Source organism: Rhinoraja longicauda, chromosome 2 (assembly GCF_053455715.1).
Source record: "Rhinoraja longicauda isolate Sanriku21f chromosome 2, sRhiLon1.1, whole genome shotgun sequence".
NCBI lineage: Eukaryota > Metazoa > Chordata > Chondrichthyes > Rajiformes > Arhynchobatidae > Rhinoraja > Rhinoraja longicauda.
The window spans coordinates 100,097,270-100,122,490 of NC_135954.1; the positions used below are offsets into that span (position 1 = coordinate 100,097,270).

Consider the following 25,221-nt stretch of genomic DNA (forward strand, 5'->3'; position numbering starts at 1 on the left):
TACAGTAGCAGAATCGCCCAGTAATGTACATCGCATTCAATGATGAATGCAAGTTTTGCTGATACAGGATTATTTGCAGGTTTATTTACACTTTTGGGAAAACCATAGTTATAACAACAACCAGGAGTATGCTAGTAAACAGGAGTAGATTATAGAACATAGAACAGTACAACACAGGAACAACGTTCCAGTCTGAAGAAGGGTTCTGACCTGAAATGTCATCTATTCTATTTCTTCAGAGATGAGCTACTCCAACATTTTTTGCACAGGAACAAGCCGACTTGCCTACTAAGTCTGTGCTGAACATGATGCCAAGTTATACGAATCTTTTCTGCCTGCATGTGATGCCTATCCCTCCATTCTCTGTATTTTAATTTGCCTTTCTAAAAGTCTCTTAAATGCTCGTATCATATCTGCTTCCACCATCACCCGTGGTAGCACATTCCAGGCATCTACCAGGCATCTGTGTGTAAAATAAACCTCGCACATTTCCTTTAAACCTTCCACCTCTGACCTGAAAAATATGCTCTGTAGTCTTTGACATTTCCTCCCTGGGAAAAAAGATTCTGACTGTCTATCCTCCCTGTGGCTCTCGCGATTTTATATGCTTCGATTAGGTCGGCCCTCTGTCTCTGATGCTCCAGAGGAAATAATTCAAGTTTATCCACCTCTTCTTTTAGCTAATACACTCAAATCCAGGCAGCAATTTGGTAAACTTTTTCTGAACTCTCTCCAAAGCCTCCACATCCTTCATGTAATGGAATTGACTAGAACTGCGCGCAATACCCCAAATGCGGCCTACCAAAGTTTTAAAAGGCCACAACACGACTTCCCAGCTTTTCTACTCAATGCCCTGGCCGATAAAGGCAGGCATTCCATACGCCTGCTTTACCACTCAATCTACTTACATTGCCATTTTTTGTGCAATCTCACCTAACAACTTGTCTACTTTTTGCCCATGCATCAGAGGTCCCAGCACTGATCCCCGTGGAACATCACGAGCCACAGACACACTCTTCCACCCCACTACTCTCAGTCTTCTATGGGTAAGCCCGCTCCAGTTAATGGAGATCCCTTGTATCATAATTTTCAGGATCAGTCTATCATGAAGAACCTTGTTAAATGCTTTACTAAAGTCCATGTAGTAAAGTCCACTGGCCTACCCTCATCAATCACATTGTCACACGTAAGACATGACCTACCCCACACCCCAAGCCATGTTGACTGTCCCTAATTGACTTTCCAAATGCAAGTAAATTCTATCCCTAAGCATCATCTCCAGCAGAAGGTATTTTTGAAGGTAAAATCATAAAGCAATAAAGATATGCAGCACAGAAACAGGCCCACAAAATCCACACTGACCATCAGGTACCCACTTACACTAATCCTATATTAATCCACGTTTTATTCTCCCCCATATTGCCATCAACTCTCCCCAGAATCTATTATCCACTTACCCGCTCAGGGCAATTGACAGAGGCCAAATTATCTGTCGATCCCCACGACTTTGGGAAGTGGGAGGAAAACAAAACACCCTGAGGAAACCCACTCAGTCACAGGAAGAACATGCACACTCCACAAAGACAGCAGTCTCCACAAGACTGCAAACTCCACAAAGACAGCAAACTCCACAAGGTCAAAACTGAGCGTGGGTCTCTGATGCTGTAAGAAGAATATTATTTTTTGAAAAGTCTGTTGCTATTAAAGATATCTTTTTAATTGGGTTACCGGGACAGAAAAGTCAGCTCTAATAACGGTTAATAAAAATTCTCTCCAAAATGTTCTTTACAAACTCAATTTTTCGGATGCAGGCTCCAATGGTCAGGCAGCATTGATTGCCATTTCTAAGTGAGCTTGAAAAGGCATCTTCAACTCATGCAGTCCTAGTGGTGAATACACTGCCACACTGCTCCAGGGTAAGGTGTTTGTTCCATGGTTTAGGCCAGTGATGATGAAGAGCCTGCAATATATTCACAAGTCAGGATGTAATACTACTTGAAGGGGAAACTGCAGGCTGTAGTATTTCGATGTGCCCAGTGCACTTAAATTTTCTGGCATAATCTATTATTTAGGAAATGGTTCCACTGCACATTAAAAAATTAATTGAATTGGACAGAATCAACATGAAAATGTGAAATTGAATTATGCTCAACAAATCTATGAAGAGAATTGAGATTGGTACTAGCAGAATGAAACAGGGAGTGCTTCTGGTTATGGCACGTTCAGATTTTCAGGAAGCCTTCACAAAGTTGCCAAATAATAGGCCGGTAAACAAGATAAACAAGAATCACATGATTCAGATAATTGACTGTGGATTGAATGAATTGAGAATCAGTCAATGTTCAGGAAACACCATCATCTTGGGGAGGGTTAGAAGACTGTGACTAATGTGGAGTCACAGGAACCCATGCTGGACCTACAACTTTCGCATCCACCATCTAAAGCAATGATATGGATGAGCGGACCAAGTGTACCGTATCCACGTTTGCCGATGATACAAGGCTGTGTGGCGCTTTAGGGCGTGAAAGGGATGCAGAGAGGCTTCAAAGGGAATTTTGACAGAATAAGTGAACGGGAGAAGGCATTGCAGGTGGGGAAAACGTGAAGTTATCAACTTTGATAAAGATAAATAGAAAAGCCATTGATCTTAAATAGTGAGGGAGAAATGTGTTGGCGTTCAGTGTGACCGAGGTGCTTGTCCTTTTACAAAAATGACACCGTGAATGTGTAGATGCAGCAGGCAATTAGGAAGGCAAATGTTAGCATTCATTGCAGGAGGATTTGAGTACAAGAATGCACCTCACTGCAATTATTCAGGGTTCTGATGAGTTTATACCTAGAATATTGTGTCTAGGGTCTGCTGAGTTTAGTTTAGAGATACAGCAGGCCCACCGAGTCGGCACTGACCAGCGATCCCCGCACATTAACACTATCCTACACACACTAGGAAGAATATTACATTTTATGCCAAGCCAATTATCCTACAAATTGTACGTCTTTGGAGTGTGGGAGGAAACCGAAGATCTCGGAGAAAACCCATGCAGGTCACGGGGAGATATACATATCTATACATACAGCAGCCGTAGTCAGGATCGAACCTGGGTCTCTGGCGCTGTAAGGCAGTAGCTCTACTGCTGCGCCCAGGATCTCCCTCCTCAAGGAAAATTATAGTTGCAAGAGATGAAATGCAACAAAGGTTTACCAGATTGATTCTTATGGATGACTAACCAGTCCAAACCAAGTTGAGATTAACTAGTCCAAACCAAGTTGAGATTAACTAGTCCAAACCAAGTTTCCTTCGCCAGGAGGGTAATGCCCCTTTGGAATTTGTTTTTACAGAACAGGTCGGGCATTTGAATGATACTGAGAGAGAAGCCGAGGCGAGAATCTGCAAACATTGGACAGCGCATTGTGCAGCCATAATACGCCCGTGGTACCGACAATGAAATTTTCGGGCAGTGAATGAAATGGCAATCAAGAAGAATGCATTGTCCCGGATAATGTAGAGTCTTTTAGAAGCTGCACTCCTCTAGGTGAGTGGACAATAAACAATCCCTTGTACATTGTTTCATTATCTGCCTTATTTCATGGGTGCATTCCAATACTTATTTAGTACTCTGTAAAATATTATGCAATTCAATTGAAAATTGCTAGGTTTTTGTTTTGCTTTCTGGTTTGCCGTCTCAATCTTAAAATTGTTTGGCTGTTTGATTAGACCACGGAGTTCGAGGCTATGCCCCCTTCCCGTTTTAACTGCTTCAGCCTGAGGAAAAAATCATCCTAGAGTCTCTGTCCAGAAACAGTGTTAAATGGCACATTGGTGAAAGTGCAGCTGACGTTTAAGGTGATAGGGCAGGGTAGATTGCAGTGGCATAGTGGCACAGCTGGTCGAGCTACTGCTGCTTCACAGCGCCAGAACTCTGGGTTGAATCCAGACCTCAGGTGTCATCCATGTGACTTTAGACTCTAGAGATACAACGTGGAAACAGGCCCTTTGGCCCACTGAGTCCATGCCAACCAGCGATCACCCCAAACACTAGCACTAACCTACATACGAGGAACAATTTACGTTTTTTTTTTTGCCAAAGCTAGTTAACCGACAAATCCATACATCTTTGGAATGTGGAAGGAAATCGGAGCACCTGGAGAAAACCCACACGGTCGCAGGAAGAACTACGTACAGACAGCACCCGTGGTCAGGATCGAATGCGGGTCTCTGGCGCTGTAAGGCAGCAACTCTACCGCTGCACCATTGTGCTGCCCACCACGTTTGCACGTTCTTCCTGTGACCGCAGGGGTTTCTTCCATATGCTCTGGGTCCTCCCACGTCGCGAGTTTGTAGGTTAAGTGGCCTCTGTCAATATGTAGGGAGAGGATGCAAAAGTGTGATAACATAGGATTAGTGTGAATGGGTGATCGATGATTGGCATGGACTCGTTGGGCCGAAGAGCTCTTTTTCATGCTGTATCTTCCAATCAATCAATCAAAACAGTGTAAAATTTCATGGCCACGCACCCCACAAGATCCAGATATGGTACAGGAATGCATTTGGCCCAGAAGTATAAGAAAATAACTGCAGATGCTGGTACAAATCGAAGGTATTTATTCACAAAATGCTGGAGTAACTCAGAATGGCCCAGAAGTATGATTCATGAAGTATGATTCATGAGCCTGGAGCCAGCTAATGAACCAGTCCAAACAGTTTGCATGTCCCAAGTTCAGCAGCAGAATTCAACGCAATTACATGAAAATCTGAGCAAAAGACCAAGGAACCATAGACAGACACAAAATGCTGGAGTAACTCAGTGGGTCAGGCAGCATATCTGGAGAAAAAGAATAGGTGACACCAAAGTCTGAAGAAGGGTCTCGACCCAAATTCTTTTCTCCAGAGATGCTGCCCGACCCGCTGAGTTATTCCAGCATTTTGTGTCTATCTTCGGTGTAAACCAACATCTGCAGTTCCTTCCCACACAGGAAACCAGTGCCAGGAAACCAAACCAGTGGCGAGGTATTCCAGAATTCCCCCGCGAATACCATAGAAGTTCAGGAATTAGACACCAAACTTAAGAGAAGGTATGATTCTCGCAGAAAGACACTAAAAGCTGGAGTAACTGAGCGGGACAGGCCGCATCTCTGGAGAGAAGTAATGGGTGACGTTTCAGGTCGAGACCCTTCTTACGATTCTCGCACATTACAAATTGTCGCTGAGTAAAGTCACAGCAGCAAAGGCTTTGTTACATCGTTCAGTCATGAGGTCCTGGGAATTGAGCAGCGTAGGACCCCACATCTCAGCAGATCTACTGTGGGGGAAAGAATTACACTCCATCGCTGCTCCCACCCTATGGAACTCACTACCTCAAACCGTCAAAGACTCCTCCACACTCACCACATTCAAAACATCACTGAAGTCTCACCTGTTCAGTACTGCCTTCAACCACTGAAGGTCACCCCACCTTCTGTCTCCTTTCTCTGTTCGTTTACTTATTTATCTATTTATTCACTTCCCTATGTTCTCTAAATCCCTGTAAAGCGTCTTTGAGTATATGAAAAGCGCTATATAAATGTAATGTATTATTATTATTATTATTAAACAAAGAAAACGCAGGATTGTAGGTTGGACAACAGCTCTGTATTTGTAACGTTAAACTTGCACTTGTAAATAGATCGAACTGTGAAAGCCACGAGATCTAATACACAAGTCAGCCAGCAATAGTTCACTCCAACTGATGACCACCCACCACAACAAGAGTGCAAGAGCATCACGGGGGATTTTACAAATCTGGATAGAAACATCCCTTTGCCTCATTACTTAAGCTGAATAACATTGATGGGAAAAGCACTTGGTGAAGCACTGTAAACCTTGTGTACACATTTGTGGCTCTCCAAGTCTTGGGTCAACCATTACTTAAATTCTCTGGCCTGCTGTCCAAGTATGTTCTTGGAAGAGAAACAGCAAAGTTGATTTTGCATGGAGCTTTTCACATTGCAACTGTGCGAAACTGAAATACGAACAGAAAATACTGAAAACACTCTGTAAGTCAGGGACCGTTTGTGGAAAGAGAAACAGAGTTTCATGTTCAAGACCTTTTGTCACACTATAAAAAGTTCTAAAAACTGTATCACTCAAGATGACTTCTAAAAATAGTTTCTACACTCAGCCAACTTTCTTCTGTTTATTACTAACAATTCCTACCAAGATCTTTCCTGCAAAAAAAAAAGGCCATTCAGCCTATAAAGCTATCCATGGCTTTTACTTGAAACGCTTTTCCACTGCACGTCTTGCAAGCAGTGTCTGTTTCAAACATTTTCTTCCAAGTCAGGAACATTGCAGTGGCACAGCTAGTAGACCTGCTGCCACACAGTGCCAGAGACCCAGTTCCATCCGGATCTCCGGTGGCATTTTCACATTCTCCCTGTGACCGTGTGGGTTTCCGCCAGGTGTTCTGGTTTCCTCCCACGTCACAAAGATGTGGGGATTTGTGGGTTCATTGGCCTCTGAAGATTGCTCCTAGTGCGTGTGAAGGGAGTTGATGGGGAAGCATGAACAAGTGTGAACAGGGTGAGGGATGGTCGGCGTGGAATCAGTGGGCCGAAAGGCCAGTTTCCACGCTGTACCTTTCAATCAATGTATATATCACACACAACAGATCCCTGGTTCATTACTGATCCCTGTGGAACTTCATCAGTCACAGACCTCCAACCAGAATGACACCCATTCACCACTTACTTCAATGAGCAAGCCAGTGGTCCCCGTGGTTCCCATGCATCTCAATGTTATGGATTTAGCTTCTGACCTGCCACCTAGATGTACGGGGCAGGGCCAGCGTGGAATAGGAGATGTATAAACAAAGAATTGCTTTTATTCACAAAATGCTGGAGTAACTCAGCAGGTCAGGCAGCATCTCAGGAGAAAATGGATGGGTGATGTTTCGGGTCGAGACCCTTCTTTCAACTCAGCAGATCAGGCTGCAACTCTGGAGATAAAGGATGGGGGATGTTTTGGTTCAGGACCATTCTTCAGACTGACAGAGGGTCCCAACCTGAAACGTCACCCATCCATTTTCTCCCGTGATCCTGCCTGACCTGCTGAGTTACTCCAGCACTTTGTGTCCATTGGGGGAATAGGGGATGACGTGGTTTTGGCAAAATCTGTTTGCCTGTTCAAAATGGGCATGAAAGTCATGGAGGTCATCTGGTAGAGATGCATCGCTGCTAGAAATCACCCCCATGATCTCTGCTTGTAGCTGGAGATGGTATTCAGGCATGGCCACAGTCCACTGGCATCTGTTTGATTGAACTGAGCCTCCATGTTATTTTGGAATTTTCTAATGGTATCCCTCTTAACCTTTAGACTTTAGAGACACGGCCCTTTGGCCCACTGAGCCCACGCCGACCAGAGATCATCCCGTACACTACCACTATCCCACACACTAGGGACAATTTACAATTTTACTGAAGCCAGTAAAACCTACCTGGTCACAGGGATAACGTACAGACAGCACTCGTTGTCAGGGTCAAACCCGAGTCCCTGGCGCTGTAAGGCAGCAGCTCTACCGCTATGCCACTGGGCCACCCTATGCCTGTTCAATGGTGCATAAAGAGTGAAGCACAATCTGTGTAATGCTACAGTAGACCTTGGCAAAATAACAGTGTTGGAACTTGCTGGGAATCATCAGCCAAACTGTGGCCATTAAAACCCAGTAGCATCAGCGAATCCAGGACTCCCACATACACATGGAAAGCCTGCACTTGCTAGCTAAGCTCCATCTGCAGCTTCCCAGCTGCCTTCCAATACTGGACTCTTTGTGGCTTGGTAGCAGTGCCGGGACTTGCCAAATTCCTAGTCATTAATGTTGAAGGGTTTGCCAACGGAAGCAGGTCGTCCAGCTCGGCCGCGGGACTTAACATCGCCCGGTGCGGCTCGGCCGCGGGACTTAACATCACCCGGTGCGGCTCGGCCGCGGGGCTTTACATCGCTGGTGCGGCTCGGCCGCAGGACTTTTCATCGCTGGTGCGGCTCGGCCGCGGGACTTAACATCGCCCGGTGCGGCTCGGCCACGGGACTTAGCTGCGCAAGGCTTGGTCGCGGGGCCTTCCATCGCCCGGCTCGGCCGCGAGACGATTCAGCGCCCGGTGCGACTCAGCCGCGGGGACTTCCATCCCCTTGCGGGGACTGTGCGGGTCGGTCGGGGACGAGCTGTCTGTCCGTGGGCGTGGGGAAGAGAGTGGAAGTTTTGTTGCCTCCATCACAGTGAGGGGGTGTTTGGAGTCACTGTGATGGACGTTTGTGTTGGGGTCATGTGTCTTGTGTTCTTTTTTGTATGACTGCTATGTAGTTTCGTTCGGTACCTTGGTACCGAATGACAAATAAAGCTCTGTTATCTGTTATCTGTTATTTGGTGACATAATAACTGCCGATTGATCAATAATCTGCAGAAATTTAAAAATTCATAATCACCAACAAAAGTAAACGAGCAATCTAACATAAAAAGATCTGTGTTCCAAGAAATCCTTTCAATGACCCTGGCTGGATGAATCAAGTGTAAAATCAATTCCGTCCTCTTCAGGCAACCAGTCACCCGAGATGGGCAGACTTTCACAGACTGTAAATTGTCCCTAGTACGTAGGAGAAAACTAGTGTATGGGTGATCACTGGGCCGAAGAGCCTGTTTACAAGCTGTATCTCTAAAACTAAAAATTAAAAAATTGTGTACGAATAATAATTCCCCAGTGTTATCAGAATTCAGCACCATCAGATCCAGGAAGAGCTTCTTCCCCGCTGTTATCAGAAGCTAGATCATCTGAAATGTTAAAGCCCTGGACTTTGAAGCTGCCAACTCTGCACCAACGACACATGAATGAAAATTGACAAGTGGTCACCCAACTTTCCCTTTCTGGACTCAACGATTAGTTCCTTGGTTTTGATGATGATGATGATGAGTGAGAAGTTGTTGTTGTGCCAGCATCTCACAAGCAGAGTTGTTCAATCTCTCCTACGTGCTGAATCATCACCACCCATTATCTGCGTTGTGGCCCCATAGCAGAAGCGTCCACGTCGCGGGGCTGGAAACTAGAAGTGTCCTGAGCTATTTCTGCTACCACCATCATCTAGTACAAGTGAGGCTCCCACTGATTGTCGCCGGAAGCTTGCGCTCTTTTCAGGACAGACGATGACAGTGATGTAACATTTGAATGATGGACATGAAAGAAGAAGTCCGAGTAGTAAATTAAGATAAATTAGTCCCGACCCGAAATGGTGCCAATCCAATCCTTCCACACATGTTGCCTGACCTGTTGAGTTACTCCAGCACTTTGTGTTTTGCTCAAGATTGCGGAATTTGCAGTTCCTTGTAGAACATAGAACAGTACAGCACACGAACATGCTGTTCAGCCCACAATAATGAAAATAATGAACCATGGAACCATTGAACAATGTTTAGTGTGGAACATGTCAAGTTAAACTAATCTCATCTCCCTGTATTCCCTGCACTTCCACTTGCCTAACTGAAACCCTCTAAAAAGCCACTATCGAATCTGCCTCCACCACCACCCCTGGCAATGCGTCCCAGGCCACCACCACTCTCTGCGTAAAAAAAACCTGCCCCGCACATCTATATTAAACTTTCCCGCATTTGTGTATCCATTTTACTGCTCCACTCAGAGAGATTTGTTTGCCTCCTGGGGGAGGGAAAGTAAAGCTATCTTTAACAGACCTGTCAGTAGGAATAGTTTTTTCATCTCTTGAGATGGACTAAGAGTGCATCCTCTTCCAAGTGAGATCCATCTAATCTATACTGAATGCTTGTTTAGTAGAATAACCATCTTCCAGGATGATTCATTCCAGCTCCTCAGAAAATTGTCCAATACTGCAGCAGCTTCACTTGCTGTCTCCTTCGTTTGAAATGTTCAAACTAGTCTTGGCCTCACCATTCTTTCAGATCTTCCAAAAGAAACCTCACTTTTCCCTCAATTTTAGTTTTGTTCACTTTAGCTTAGCTAAGTTTAGAGATACTGTGTGGAAACATGCTCTTCAACCCACCGAGTCCGTGCCGACCAACAATCACCTCTACACTAGTTCTACGTTATCCCACTTTCGCAACCACTCCCAACATACATGTCCTTCATCAGGCTTGGATGCTGACCTTGTAATCACTGAGCCTTTCTTCCATTCCCTCCATCATTACATCTCTGTCCTTTGCAACATGTGATGCACTTCCAAGGGTAACATTTTGGGTACTCATTTATCTTTTGATCACTGGTGATGCTACAAGATTTAACAAATAGCTGATGTACACAAAATACTCACTTTATTCACTTCTTAGTTAGTTTAGATACAGGGTGGAAACGGGCCCCTTGGCCCACCGAGTCCGTACCGACCAGCAATCACCCGTTCACACTAGTTTCCATCCTACACACCAGGGACAATTTTACAGAAGCCAATTAACCTACAATCCTGCACATCTTTGGAGTATAGGAGGAAACCGAGAACACCGGTAGTGCAGCGGTAGAGTTGCTGCTTTACAGCGAATGCAGCGCCGGAGACTCAGGTTCGATCCTGACTACGGGTGCTGCACTGTAAGGAGTTTGTACGTTCTCCCCGTGACCTGTGTGGGTTTTCTCCGAGATCTTCGGTTTCCTCCCACACTCCAAAGACGTACAGGTATGTAGGTTAATTGGCTGGGTAAATGTAAAAATTGTCCCTAGTGGGTGTAGGATAGTGTTAATGTACGGGGATCGCTGGGCGGCACGGACTTGGAGGGACGAAAAGGCCTGTTTCCGGCTGTTTCTATATGATATGATATGATATGATCACAGGGAAAAAGTACAAACTCCGTACAGACAGCACCCACAGTCAGGATTGAACCCAGGCACTGTGAGGCAACAACTCAACCACTACGCCATAGTGCCACCCCGATTCTCTGCCCAAATCTATTAACTATTTCTAGCTGAGTGGTAATATTGTTATGTTGCACTGATCTCTTAAGGCAAGTGCAGTCCTTAGAATTGTTGGACATTTTGATGCTACCTTGAAGGATACACAGATTAAATTGTGAGGAATCCTCAAGAGGTTTTTGGCAATCTAGGATGAAGGCACAATAGCGGCCAAGGAAATTCAAAGTGCATAATGCGAAGAAATTTGTGTTTTATTTTTCACAGTGAGAAAAGTATCATAAATAGAAACATGTACCCTAAAGAATCAATGGAGGTATGGCAAAAATCCATTTATCTGATATAAATAAAACTAGAGTTATTCAGACGTCGTTTAATTTAACTCATGATTTCAAGATTATCTTATTTCATCCTATGTCTCAATACACTAAGATAGACATTAAGTGCTGGAGTAACTCAACGGGTCAGGCAGCATCTCTGGAGAAAAAGGATGGGTGACGTATCGGGTTGGGACCATTCTTCAGAAGAGGGGTTTGAAGAAGGGTCCCGACCCGAAACATCACTCACCCTTTTTGTCCAGAGATGCTGCCTGACCCACTTGAGTTAATCCAGTACTTTGTGTCTATCTTTGGTATAAAGCAGCATCTGCAGTTTCTTTCTACACATTTTGTCTGCTCTCAATACAATAATCTGCTTCCTATTGACTTGGCTCTAACTGATGTCAACGTTGACATTTCTAGTGTGGATACCAGTTATCGAGAACAGTTAAAGCAGCACAAACTCAGATCACTGTCCAACACAGCTCACCAGGACAGGTCAAAGAAACTTCCTTTCACCTCAACAACCTTCTTCTGCCTGCCAAACGCTCTCCCATATCCACAACAACAGCTGACGTTACATTTTCTGCCTTACACAAGGTGATCCTCTTCACCAACCAACATTCACAAGTGTAAGATGACTGCTTACAAAGCAGAATTCCCCACCTCGTCATAAGAACTTGGCATGATGGTCATCCTCAGAGAGAGGGGTTATTTCCGAAGGATGGAACTCCTAAGACAATGAGCAGCAAAGATAGGGTAGACAATCGGACCTTTTACCCAGGTTGGAAATGCTAAATACCGGAGTGCATAAGTTTAAGATGAAAGGGGGAAAGTTGAAAGAAAAATGCGTGGGGCAAGTTTGGTTACACAGACAGTGGTGGGTGCCTGGGATTCACTGCCAAGGATGTATGATAGTGCAGATATGATAGTGGCATTTAAGAGGATCTCAAGGACATACAGGAAATGGGGAGACATGAAACATGTGTGGGCAGAGCAGATCAGTTTAACATGGCAATGTGTTCAGCACCGTCATTGTGCCTAAAGGGACTGTTTCTGCACATGGAAAAGAACAAACAAGAAAGGAAGCAGAAAACCCAAAGAGGAAAAATATGGCTGGTATTAACTTATTTCATGTCACCAGATGTGGATTGGTGAGCAGTTCCATGCGTGCATGGTACAACATTCGTCGACTGTAAATAAATTGAAATATGTAAAAATATGCTCGACATCATCTTCACCTGTAAATGTCAATAGCTTCCAAAAGGACCATGCATTGCCCCTGTTGTTCATGCATTAAGATCTGCACAGCAAAATAGCATACAAATTGTTTGATTTTTGAGAATTTCTTTATTAAAAAGGCATAAAATTTAAATTGGAAATCACATTTTTTGAATAGGATATAGGCTCAACTTGAATGAAAATCTGAGTTAGCTGAACAAACTAAGATCTTACAAGACTACTTACCCAGTAACGTCTCATTGAATGGCATGCATTCTGATAGATACATGAAATCAACACCTTGATCCTTGATTCTGTTCTACCATTAAATTAAATCGCACATCACCTGTGACATAATTACATGTCTTCCCCATCCACCTGCACGACTTTTGTTAACTAAAATCTATCGATCACAAAATATAAGTTAACCATAGGCCATTTGTGCAAGGTCCTATGGTCCACAATCAAGTGCCATTTGTGCAAGGTCCCAACTTCTGCCACACGAAGTCCATAGAAATGTTTGACACGATGGCAATAGTACGGGGACCTGCAACCCATTTTTGCCCGACATGCTTCCACTGGGAAGGTTGAGGGAACAGAATTCTGTCTCCATGCATTGTCATGGTTACTTAAAATAAGCCCAACGTGTACATAATCAGTGGATGTATTCGGACAGCTTGAATGTGTTGGGTTCCAGAAAATGTGTAGAGAAATCCTCATGTCTGGGATTAGATTCTTGCACCTCGAGTCTTCATGCGAGAAGGGAACATAGCCCTTCAGCAAGTTTAACAAAATAAAATGAGAGAATAAAATAAAATTTAGAAACATATAAAATTATAAAAGGACTGGACAAGCTAGATGCAGGAAAAATGTTCCCAAGGTTGGGGGAGTCCAGAACCAGGGGCCACAGTCTAAGAATAAAGGGGATGCCATTTAAAACTGAGATGAGCAAAAACTTTTTAACCCAGAGTTGTGAATTTGTGGGATTCTCTGCCACAGAAGGCGGCAGAGGCCAATTCACTGGATGGATTTAAAAGAGTGTTAGATAGAGCTCTAGGGCCCAGCGGAATCAAGGGATATGGGGAGAAGGCAGGCACAGGTTACTGATTGCGGATGATCAGCCGGAACCACATTGAATGGCGTTGCTGGCTCGAAGGGCCAAATGGCCTCCTCCTGTACCTATTTTCTATGTTTTTTTGAGCCAATAGCTATTCACAGCGATATCCCTGCCCTTCACCAGATGCTCACAATGCAACAAAAAAAAAAGACACATCAGATCCATTGCTTGACAGATGCAGCGGATCAAGGATAAATCTGTTCAACAGTTCACTGCCCAGGCGTGCAGTTTGTTGCCATCGTCAGAGCATCACAAGGAGCAGAACAGAGTCACAGTGATGTTTTTATTGGTTAGAACAGGAATCCTGGATGGCCTTTACTCGCATTGTGATATGGTATGGTACTTGCTATTATGGTTCCATTGTTTGTGGGGAATTGATTCCTCCCTGCTCCATTTTTATTCATTCCTCATCAGGTTATGTCTATTCCAGGGATCTTGCAATCTCACACTTTCAATAAAATCAAACAATCTTCCCCCGTTCTTGTGAATATATCATTGGCTGGGTTTAGTTCTCCAAATGCTTTTCATGCATCAGTTAAAGCTGTGAATGTTTTCATGGGTACAGAACCTTGCAACCGTGCCGAATCATGCCTTTACGTAGGCCGAAGTGAATCACTGCACAATGCTGCAGCTGTTGGAAGTATGAACAGTATCACGCCCCTCCCTCGATTCTCTTTCTGTTACATTGATGGCCACCTCAGCTCTGCTTCCTGCATTTAATCAGAAGTCAGAAATGTCACCATTGCAGCTGCATAGTCATAGAGCACAGAAACAGGCCCTTGACCCCCAACTTGTCTATGCTGCCCAACTGGGGCTAATCCCACTGGCCAAGATCCCTCCAAATAGAACATAGACAAGTACAGCACAGGAACAGGCCCTTCGCCCCAACTTGTCCATTCTGACCAAGTTGCCCAACTGGGCTAATCCCACTGGCCTACATCTCTCCAAATAGAACATAGATAAGTACAGCACAGGAACAGGTCCTTCGGCCCACAATGTCTGTGCCGAACACGATGCCAAACTAAACTAATCTCATCTGCCTGTACATGATTCATACCCTTCCATTCCATGCAAACCCATGTGCCCATCTAAATGCTATTAAATGCTACTATCATATCTCCCCTTTATTCTTAGACTGTGTCCTCTGGTTCTGGACTCCCCCAACATTAGGAGCATTTTTCCTGCATCTAGCTTGTCTAGTCCTTTTATAATTTTATACACCTCTATAAGATCCCCTATCATCCACCTAAACTCTAGTGAATACAAGCCTAGTCTTTCCAATCTTTCCTCATATGACAGTCCCTCCATTCCAGGGATTAACCTCGTGACCTTACGCTGCACTGCCTCAATAGCAAGGACGTCTTTACTTAAATTAGGAGACCAAAACTGCACACAATACTCCAGATGTGGTCTCACCAGGGCCCTATACAACTGCAGAAGGACTTCTTTGCTCCTGTACTCAAATCCTCTCGTTATGAAGGCCAACATGCCATTAGCTTTCTTCACTGCCTGCTGTTCCTGCACACTTACTTTCAGTGACTGGTGTACAAGGACACCAAGGTCTCATTGCGCCTCCCCTTTACCTAATCTGCCTTACAGCACCAGAGCCAGGATTGATCGTGACTACGGGTGGTGTCTGTACGGAGTTTGTACATTCTCCCCATGACCGCGTGGGTTTTCTCCGGTTTCTTCACACACTCCAAAGATGTACAAGTTTGTCGGTTAATTGGCTTTGGTAAAATTGTAAATTGTCACTACTGTGTTGGATAATGCTTGCGCATGTGGTAATTGATGGCCGGCGCGGATTCAGTGGCCGAATGGCCTGTTTCCATGCTCCATCTCTAAAGTCTAAAGTCCTCTGTGCCGGGCAGATTGCTCCTGTCCTCGTCTCGAAAGATGCTGCTGACCTGCTCATCACTTCCAGTTCGGTTTCTAGTACAACAAACCTTAGTTGAATTCCACCCTGAATTCAATCCCAATTTCGGTTGCTGCCTGTGCGAAATTTGCATGTTCACCCTGTGACTTGGTGAGTTTTAGTTTAGAGTTACAGCGCGGAAACAGGCCCTTTCGGCCCACCGGGTCTGCGCCGACCAGCGATCCCCGCACATTAACACTATCCAACACCCACTAGGGACAATTTTTTTTTTTACATTTACCAAGCCAATTAACCTACATACCTGTATGTCTTTGGAGTGTGGGAGGAAACCGAAGATCTCGGAGAAAACCCACGCAGGTCACAGAGAGAACGTACAAACTCTGTACAGACAGCACCAGTAGTCAGGATCGAACCCGGGTCTCCGGAGCTGCATTCACTGTAAAGCAGCAATTCTACCGCTGCGCCACCGTGCCACATGAGTTGCTTCTCACTTTCCAAATGTGCGCAGGTTGGTAGGTTAAGTGGTCACTGTAAATTGTTCCTAGTGTGTAGGTTAGCAATGGAGTCCGGGGAGGCTGATGAGAATATGGGGAGAAATGTATTTAATAGGAATACCGTAGAATGGGTACTAAATGGGTAGGGATGGTCAACACAGACTTAGTGGGCTGGAGGACTTATTTCCATTCTGTATCTGTATCTATGTCCATGGATACTTATTTTTCTGCTGATCCACTGTCTTTTAAGAAATCTCTAAAGTTTACCTGCCACATTCTGTAAAACGCATACGGTAGAAGTAGTGTGTCTGAAGGAACTGCAGATGCTGGTTTATACTGAAGATAGACACAAAATGCTGGAGTCACTCAGGCAGCTGGATCAGACAGCATCTCAGGAGAAAAGGAATGGGTGACATTTCGGGTCAGAGCCGTTGATCAGACTGAGAGGCAGGGGAGGGAAACTGGGACGTTGTGGGCAGCTAGGGCTCTAAAAGGACAGGGCCAAGCCGGTCCATCCATTAAACCAAAATACATTGTAAAGAGGTCCGTTAAAACAGTATTCTGTATTATCCTTTGCATTCTCCATGCTTCTGAGGTATCTGTGGAGATGCTTCTCCCAGTTCCTTGGATGATCAAAAGACAATGATATGTTCAGCTTCCTCATCAAAGACCAGGTAATGGTGCCAAACCCAACCTTCCATTTAGCCAAAGAGAGACAAAATGCTGGAGTAACTCAACGAGTCAGGCAGCATTTCTGGGGATAGGCACAAAACGCTGGAGTTACTCAGCGGGACAGGCAGCATCTCTGGATAGAAGGAATGGTTAACGTTTCGGGTCGAGACCCTTCTTCAGACTGAGTCAGGGTAGAGGGAGATACAGAAGAAGGGTCTCAAACCGAACCGTTAATTGCAGCATTTTGTGTCTATCTTTGGTTTAAACCAGCATCTGCGGTTCCTTCCAAAGCATTTCTGAGGAAAAGGATTGGTGACGTTCCCGGTTGAGACCCACCCTCAGACTGAGATTCATCACCTATTCCTTTTCCCCCCCAGAGATGCTGATTGACCCATTGAGTTACTGCAGCATTTTGTGTCTATCCCCAGTGTAAACCATCATCTGCTTTTCCTTCCTACACCTTCCATTTAGCACACTGCCTTGGGATAGGCATTTCCTATGATATTTTAAAGATGACGAGGAACATACAGCAATTAGGAACACCAGCATCAAGGAAACTAAGGAAACAAAGTTAACAACCTTTTGTAAAGGACTGCTCTATTAATGAACATTTCAGAAATTATTAAGAACGGTCTATTCTCTTCCCACCCTTCAAAGCAGGTTACAAATGTCAAATATCTGGCAACATCTTCATAAGGATACAAACTGGCTGCAGCTCTGATCTGCCAATTGTATGCAAAGAGTGGTGGCGCCTGCTAATTATCTTTCAATAATTATACATGACAGCTAGTTTTGCGATTGGCAACAAATGCTGCCCATATTCCAAGAAGAAATTTTTAATAAGAAAAATCTGTCATGGGATAGGCTGTTGAGAAGGCAGCTGCAAACTCAGTTCACCCTTAACATTCAGACCAAAGAAATAAAATTCACTTTTCTTCGAGTGAAAGTGTAAAATATATATTCCATTTCTTATCCGTTTCTTGTACCCATAAATTGTTATTTCAGCCATGAATGATGGTTTTGGAGAGTAAATCAGAATAAATTACTTCAACTTTATTGCAGCTTAGAGGGCATTTTGTTATTTTATTAATTTGCAGAATGTGCATGTCACCAGCAGGGCCAACATTTATTGCCCACGCTTAATTGCCCCCCTGAATTTATAAACCATATCAGAGGGTAGTTGAGAGTCAACCAATTTGGTGCGAAACCGGAATCACATACAGACCAGGCAAGGATGTAGGAGAAGATAATTCATGAACTGGATGAGTTGTAAAACCCACATTTTAAGTGTGACATTAGTCTTTTGTGTCCAAGTGCGACTGACGGTTAAATCCCCCGCTGCATTCTTCGACATTCTTATTCAGTAACTTCACTATGCCTACTACCCATTGAATTATCAGACACATTACACAAATTCTATTGTAGACAGAAAGTCTTTTTCAAAATCTTACAGTTCCACGGTGTGAGATTAGGTTTAGGGTCAATTATGCATCAGTTATAAAAAGGGTGAGTCGTGAGCAGCTAAAGTCTCGGGCACCTGCTTAACCTCACTGTTGCCTGACACTGACCTATAGATCACACTATAGGTTTCTTACGTTTCCTCCTTCTCAGAAGCTCACTGATGTAACATGTAACAGAACAAAGAACATTTTATCCAAGACAGGATGAGAAAGCACAACACCATTGTTCCGTTTCAGGACATATACGACAATAAAAACACTCTTGATCCTTCCGCCCTGAAGCCGATTATGAATGGCAGTCACGAACATTGGAGATGGATTGGAAGTGCTGGCTCAAAGGACGATGAGCATCTGACCAAGGAGGAGCAATGGGGAGAATTCTCCCGCCTGCCACTCATAAAAGAAATTGAGAATCACCAATGTTTTATTCATTCGTTTCAAGCACGACATGTCACAGCGGAATCAGAGATTCTGGTGCAATTTTGAAGCTGTATCATACTGCCGACTTACCACACACACACACCCGAAACATGCAATTTCCAGCATTTGCATAAGATGTATGGATTACTGCAAAGATCACATTAATGATCACTTATTCATTTTATGGAATCTGGGCATTACTCTCGCAACAATGGTGACGAGCCATCTTTTTGGACCACTGCAGTGCTTTTGATAAAAGTAGCCACACAGGGTTGTTCAGGAGGGAGCCCCAAAGTTTTGGCCGTGTGATGATTTATTTCCAAATAAGGATGGTGTGGGGGGGAAGGGGAACCAGCAGGTGACGGTGTTCCCATGCCTTCTTGGCAGTCGAGGGCAGGCACAAAATGCAGGTCAGGCAGCACGGTGGAGCAGCGGTAGAGTTGCTGCCTTACAGCGCCAGACACCCAGATTCGATCCTGACCACGAGTGCCGTCTGTACGGAGATTGTACGTTCTCCCCGTTACCTGCATGGGTTTTCTCCAGGAGCTCCAGTTTCCTCCCACACTCCAAAGACGTACAGGTTTGTAGGCTAATTGGCTTGGTAAAATTGAAAATTGTCCCTAGCGTGTGTAGGGTGGTGTTAGCATACGGGGATCGCCAGTCAGCGTGAACTCGGTGGGCCAAAGGGCCAGTTTCCACGCTGCATCTCTAAACTAAATCTCTGGAGAAAATAGATAGGCGACATTTCAGATCGGGACCTTCTTCTTGGTAGCAGAGGGTACAGATTTGGGAGTTGCTGCCAAACGAAAGGATTACCCACATTATATCTTGCAGAATTGCACACTGCATCCATAGCGTGTTTGTGCAAACAGTTGTTCTGTGCCGACCAGTGTTAAACTTCTTGAGTAGCATTGAGCAATCCTGCACATTGTTGGATCGATGCCAGTCTTGTAGTTTGGTTGGAGGCAATGGCTCGTCTAGTGAAGATTTTGCAGTCCAGATATTGTTTGAACCACAGACGTAATTGCAGTCAATGCTCTGTGGTCCCTTCATGACTTCACATGAAGACGACGACATCGAGGACTATCTCTTCCAGTTGAAAAAGGCTGCAACATTTTCAGTCTTTCAATTGGCACTCTCATGTTGGATCCCACAATTCTTGGACCGTCCTCTTCCCAGGATGTGTTTGATTGTCTGTCACCATTAAGAACAGAACTTTGATCTGCTCCATCAGTTGCGAGACAGCTTGGCTGTGTCCATTGCACGTGTTTGTTATGCGCTTTGCCACACGTAGTTCTAAGTTGAAGCTTCACCAGGTTGGCAACTCAGGTTCTGGTGTAATTGGTTTCCACGTTTCTGCTCTCAGCAAGCCCAACCACTCTTCACTGCTCCACTAATGCTGACCCTTTACCTTGGCTGGGATGGAGCAGTGCCAGGGCATGCGGTGACAGCATGCATTGGAATTTGCCTCGTGGATGTTCAGTTTTAATTTGGCAGATCTGGTGCAAGTCTATTCCATTCAGCACAATAGTAGTGCCGCACAAATCCATGGAGGGTCTCCAAAAGGAGTGTGGTCATTCCCACCAAATCATTGATGCAAGCCAGCTAAATAACTGGTCAACAGTAATCGGTAAACAGCGGGCAACATGTCTCGGTGTTTCCAATTATTATCTTCGCAGCAGGTCTAGGGTTCAATTTTATCTTACCAACATGTGCATCAGAACAAAAACAGAGCATGCTGTTTGGAAATGAAGTACATGAGACAATGAAGACTATGGAGATGGATTTGCAATTATGAACTTGAATGCAAGAACCATACAAAGACAGTAAGATGGAGACAACAAAGCTACTGGGTGTGGTACATTTCAAGCAAATGCTAACGGACCACAATCAACACACGGAAAGGAAATGAAGTACACAAGTACGCACTGAAGGATGTCTACCCTACTTATTACTGTGGGATGGGGGTGAAGGGCTACTCACCATTAAAGTTAGGTTTTGTATCTAGTTGAAGAAAGGTGCTGTCAGTAATGACGTGCAGCTCACTGGGATGTTTGGATACTAGGGCGATGCCATTGTGTCTTTCTTCTTCGTAGCCATGCCTAGGAAATTCCATTGCATCACTTCCTGCAGTGGACATAAAGTTCTGTTGCAACCATTTCTTCCGATTATTGCTTTTAATAGTAAACGCAGTCAATCACACACGAACAAAGAACAACAAGTTCAAATGCTTTTTTCAATCCAAGTTCAATTTGCCAGTCCACCCTACGCTGCACCCTTTCTCCTTTTTGCAAAAACAAGAATGAAGTGATACATAGGAACTTCCAGAGCACAATTCTCAATACTAGATCCATGATGCTATCACTCCGATGTCTAAATGAAACCTCCTGCAGCACTGGACAGTGACAATTTTGCATTGTTGTATGAGATCTGCGGAAATCATGCAACATTACACCATGTTCGCAACTATTACTTTAAATGGAACTATCCTTTAAATAAGATAAATTTGTTTTTAATCTTTAAGGAAATAGGCTTCTAATTTTTTTTAAAATTGTCTTTCAGGTAAATCTTAGAAAAATACAGTATCCTTTCTGTAGCACTACCAACCTGATAAACGCTGAACTGTGCACTGAGTCTATGACATGAAGTAAGCATAGAAAGACAAACTATGAACACATACAAATTTGAAGACCTGATCTTGCAAGAAAGCTAACGTTTAAATTTATATTTGTCATTATTTATTTTTTTAAATTATGGTCAGAGAATGCCACACTTGGGAGGATTTAAACAGGAGTTACAAAAATTATACTAACTACTTGCTTATAGTACTTCAATTTCAGCCCAAATGTTCAATAAAACAGAGCTCAATAAATATCAGAACCCAAACCATGCAATATATGATTTATAAATACAAAGCATTTCAAAGTATCTGTAAATATTGCGCTCTGTACTGGCTGATACTTCACAGCATTGGTTCCCACTAATGATCAGAGGATTCCATACATAGAAAATAGGTGCAGGAGTAGGCCATTCAGCCCTTCGAGCCAGCATCGCCATTCAATATGATCGTGGCTGATCATCCAAAAATCAATACCCCGTTCCTGCTTTCTCCCCATATCCGTTGATTCCGTTAGCCCCAAGAGCTATATCTAACTCTATCTTTGATACATCCAGTGAACTGGCCTCCACTGCCTTCAGTGGCAGAGAATTCCACAGATTCACAGCTCTCTGCGTGAAAAAGATTTTCCTCATCTCCGTCCCAAATGGTCGACCCCTTATTCTTAAACTGTGACCCCTGTTCTGGACTCCCCCAACATCAGGAACATTTTTCCTGCATCTAGCCTATCCAATCCCTTAAGAATTTTATATGTTTCTGTAAGATCCCCTCTCATCCTTCTAAATTCCAGTGAATACAAGCCCAGTCGATCCATACATTAAGATTCAACAGTTCTGATTCTAGTTGGATGCCACAAGGCAGAGAAAAACTGACCGCGCCAGCTATTAGCTAGCACCCTTCATTCTATCGACATAACCAGAGATCAAATCCAAGAAAATCACTGATAAAATATAGAAAAGCTGTACATTTCTCAAATCACAAGCAGCAAGCAAATGATAATCGGCAGACTGGCTATCCTTGAATGCAAATCGCCGTGAGTCTGTGTACAGCAAGCAAATAAGGAATGCAATTGTACACTGACATTTATTCCGGGATCCCACTGATGGCCACATCTTCCCATCTCCACCCCTTTCTGCTTTCCACAGAGACCGTTCCCTCCGTAACTCCCTGGTCCACTCGTCCCTTCCCACCCAAACCACCCCTCCCCAGGTACTTCCCCTGTAACCGCAGGAGATGCACCACCTGTCCCTTTACCTCCCCTCTCGACTCCATCCAAGGACCTAAACAGTCTTTCCAGGTGAGGCAGAGGTTCACCTGCACCTCCTCCAACCTCATCTATTGTATCCGCTGTTCCAGATGTCAACTTCTCTACATCGGCAAGACCAAACGCAGGCTCGGCGATCGTTTCGCTCAACACCTTCACTCAGTCCGCTTTAACCAACCTGATCTCCCGGTGGCTCAGCACTTCAACTCCCCCTCCCAGTCTGACCGTTCTGTCATGGGCCTCCTCCATTGTCATAGCGAGACCCAGCGCAAATTGGAGGAACAGCATCTCATATTTCACTTGGGCAGTTTACACCCCAGCGGTATGAATATTGACTTATCTAACTTCAGATAGTTCCTCTGCCCCTCTCTTTCCCCCCCCCCTTCCCAGTTCTCCCACTGTCTTCCTGTCTCCAACTACATCCTATCTTTGTCCCGCCCCCTCCTGACATCAGTCTGAAGAAGGGTCTCAACCCGAAACGTCACCCATTCCTTCTCTCCTGAGATGCTGCCTGACCCGCTGAGTTACTCCAGCATTTTGTGTCTACCTTCGATTTGAACCAGCAGCTGCAGTTATTTTCCTACACTTTATTGCAGTCGTGTGCACTAGAGGCAGTTGTGGCACAATTGCAAATGAATGGCTTTGTTGAAGCAACACCTACAGTGTCAAGTTTTTATCTCTTTACCCTATCTCAGAGTGGGTAGACTGATGTTTCACCAAATGGATCTCAAGAGGACAGTCCTAAAAATAAAATTATAGTTGGGCCATGTTCCCTGGAATTTCAGAGAATAAGAGGAGGCCTAATTGAAATATGTAGAAATCTTAGAAGACAACAAGGTGCTGGAAGTCTGATTCCTTTGGTCAGATCATCCTGAACTTGGAGTCAAAGTCTCAGGACAACGAAATGAACATTTTGGACTGAGTCAGCAAATCCTGAACTCTTTCCAGGATTGGATGGAAAGAGGTAGGCTGGAGAGTTGGGAGGTTAATTGGCTTTGATAAAATTGAAAATGTTGTCCTAAACTCTATAAATGGTCATCTAAAACTTATTGCTTTGATATCGGCTCCCAGTTAAAACTTTCCTCAATCTTTTCCAAGCGGCACAGTGGTGCAGTGGTTGTGTTGCTGCCTCACAGCGCCAGAGACCTGGGTTCAATCCTGACCACGGGTGCTGTCTGTATGGAGTTTGTACGTTTTCCCTGTGACCTGTGTGGGGCTTCTCCAGTTTCCTCCCGCACTCCAAATTGGCTTGGTAAAATTGTAAACCGTCCCTAGTGTGTGTAGAATAGTGTTAGTGTTCAGGGTGATCGCTGGTCGGTGCAAACTCGGTGGGCCAAAGAGCCTGTTTCTTCACTGTATCTCTAAAGTCTGAAGTAAAGTCTTTCATAGTTAAAGCTCAGGTCGGTGGAGTACACGTGAAGGCCCTTCAATCAGTTTAAATGGGCCTAGCAGCAGGAAATTAAGAGCTTTGTTGACATTCAGAGCCAATTGCAAGACATACTCTGGCCATCATGTCCCTTATCACCATCCCTTCTATGGTCAGTATGGAGAAATATGTCATCCTGAAAATAGTTCTTCAGACAGAAACAAGAGTGTGTATTCTTTCTTTACAATTAGTCTCCTCTACCTTTAGGGTGACCAAACCCAGATTGGGAGCCCAATTTGCAAGTCACATCCATTCGCTTTGCAAGTCTTACTAGCTGTCCTTCACTTTGCTGGGTCTCCCATTGTGTCACCTCCATCTTCAGACAACGCAAACTCAAGGACGAGCACCCCAATTTATAATGGACATTTTCCAGCCTTCCAGACACTCAAGATCAGAATGTGATCCACCATTTTAATTCCAGGTTTCCAGCATTCCTTCCTAAATTCTTCAGTAACTTCAGATAATTTGTATGCAATTTCGCCTCCTTGACAGTGTTATTAACTTGAACTGTCAATTGTCAATTATAATGCACAGTCCTTTCTCCCAGGACAAAGGGAATCAACAATTAGAGGGCATAGGTTTAAGGTGAGAAGGGATACATTTAGTGGGAGTTTGAAAGGATTTTTTTTCCACAGAGAGTGGGTATATGGAAGAGCTGCCAGTGGAAGTAGATATGTTGGGGTAACTCAGCAGAACAGGCAGCATCTCTGTATAGAAGGAATGGATGATGTTTCAGATCGAGACCCTTCTTCAAACTTCATCAGTCTGAAGGAGGGACTTGAACCTAAACGTCACCCATTCCTTCTATCTAAAGATGCTGCCTGTCCCACTGAGTTACTCCAGCATTTTGTGTCTATCTTCAATGCAAACCAGCATCTGCCGTTCTTTCCTACACATTTCGTCTGCCAGAGGAAGTAGTTGAGGCAGGTACATTAACAACATTAAAAAGATATTTTGACAGGCACATGGATAGGAAAGATTTAAGGGGTTATGGCCAAACGCAGACAAATGAGACCAGCATAGATGGGGCATCTTAGTCAGCATGGACAGGGCTGAAGCACCTGTTTCCATGCTGTATGACCATGATTCTACCTCCCCTAACTTCCATCCTATCACTGAACATACCTTTGATCTCTCACTCCTCTCCCATTCACATTGAAATATGTTCATCACTGACTTTTCCCAGTTCCACAAGAAGGTCATTTACCCGAGTCCATTAACTAGTTGCTACTTGGCCTGACTATTTCCCCCAAGTAAGGCAGTGATTCATTTATACTTCTTCCAATTTAACAAGCTGCATTTGATGCTGACAATGTGTACTATATCGGTGAAAATAAACGCAGATCAGGTGAATAAGTCAGGTGACCAGAGTTCAGTTTAATTTATTGTCACATGTACCGAGCGAGGTACAGTGAAAAGCTTTTGTTGCATGCTATCCAGCGAGCAG

General features: G+C 44.2%; 1 protein-coding gene across 6 annotated transcripts in view; it reads right to left on the reverse strand.

The window, feature by feature from the left end:
• The window catches only part of LOC144607888 (disco-interacting protein 2 homolog C), a 515,842-nt gene that overhangs the window by 356,825 nt on the left and 133,796 nt on the right, over positions 1-25,221 (reverse strand). For 4 of the 6 annotated variants that reach the window (XM_078425037.1, XM_078425054.1, XM_078425024.1 and 1 more), the window contains exon 2: positions 20,451-20,594. The exons of 1 other annotated variant lie outside the window; for it this stretch is intronic. In XM_078425037.1, the coding sequence (XP_078281163.1) occupies positions 20,451-20,594 (144 nt within the window). Of the gene's footprint in view, positions 1-20,450; positions 20,614-25,221 lie in introns of all 6 variants that reach the window. One more of the 6 variants, XM_078425030.1, reaches the window with a different exon arrangement.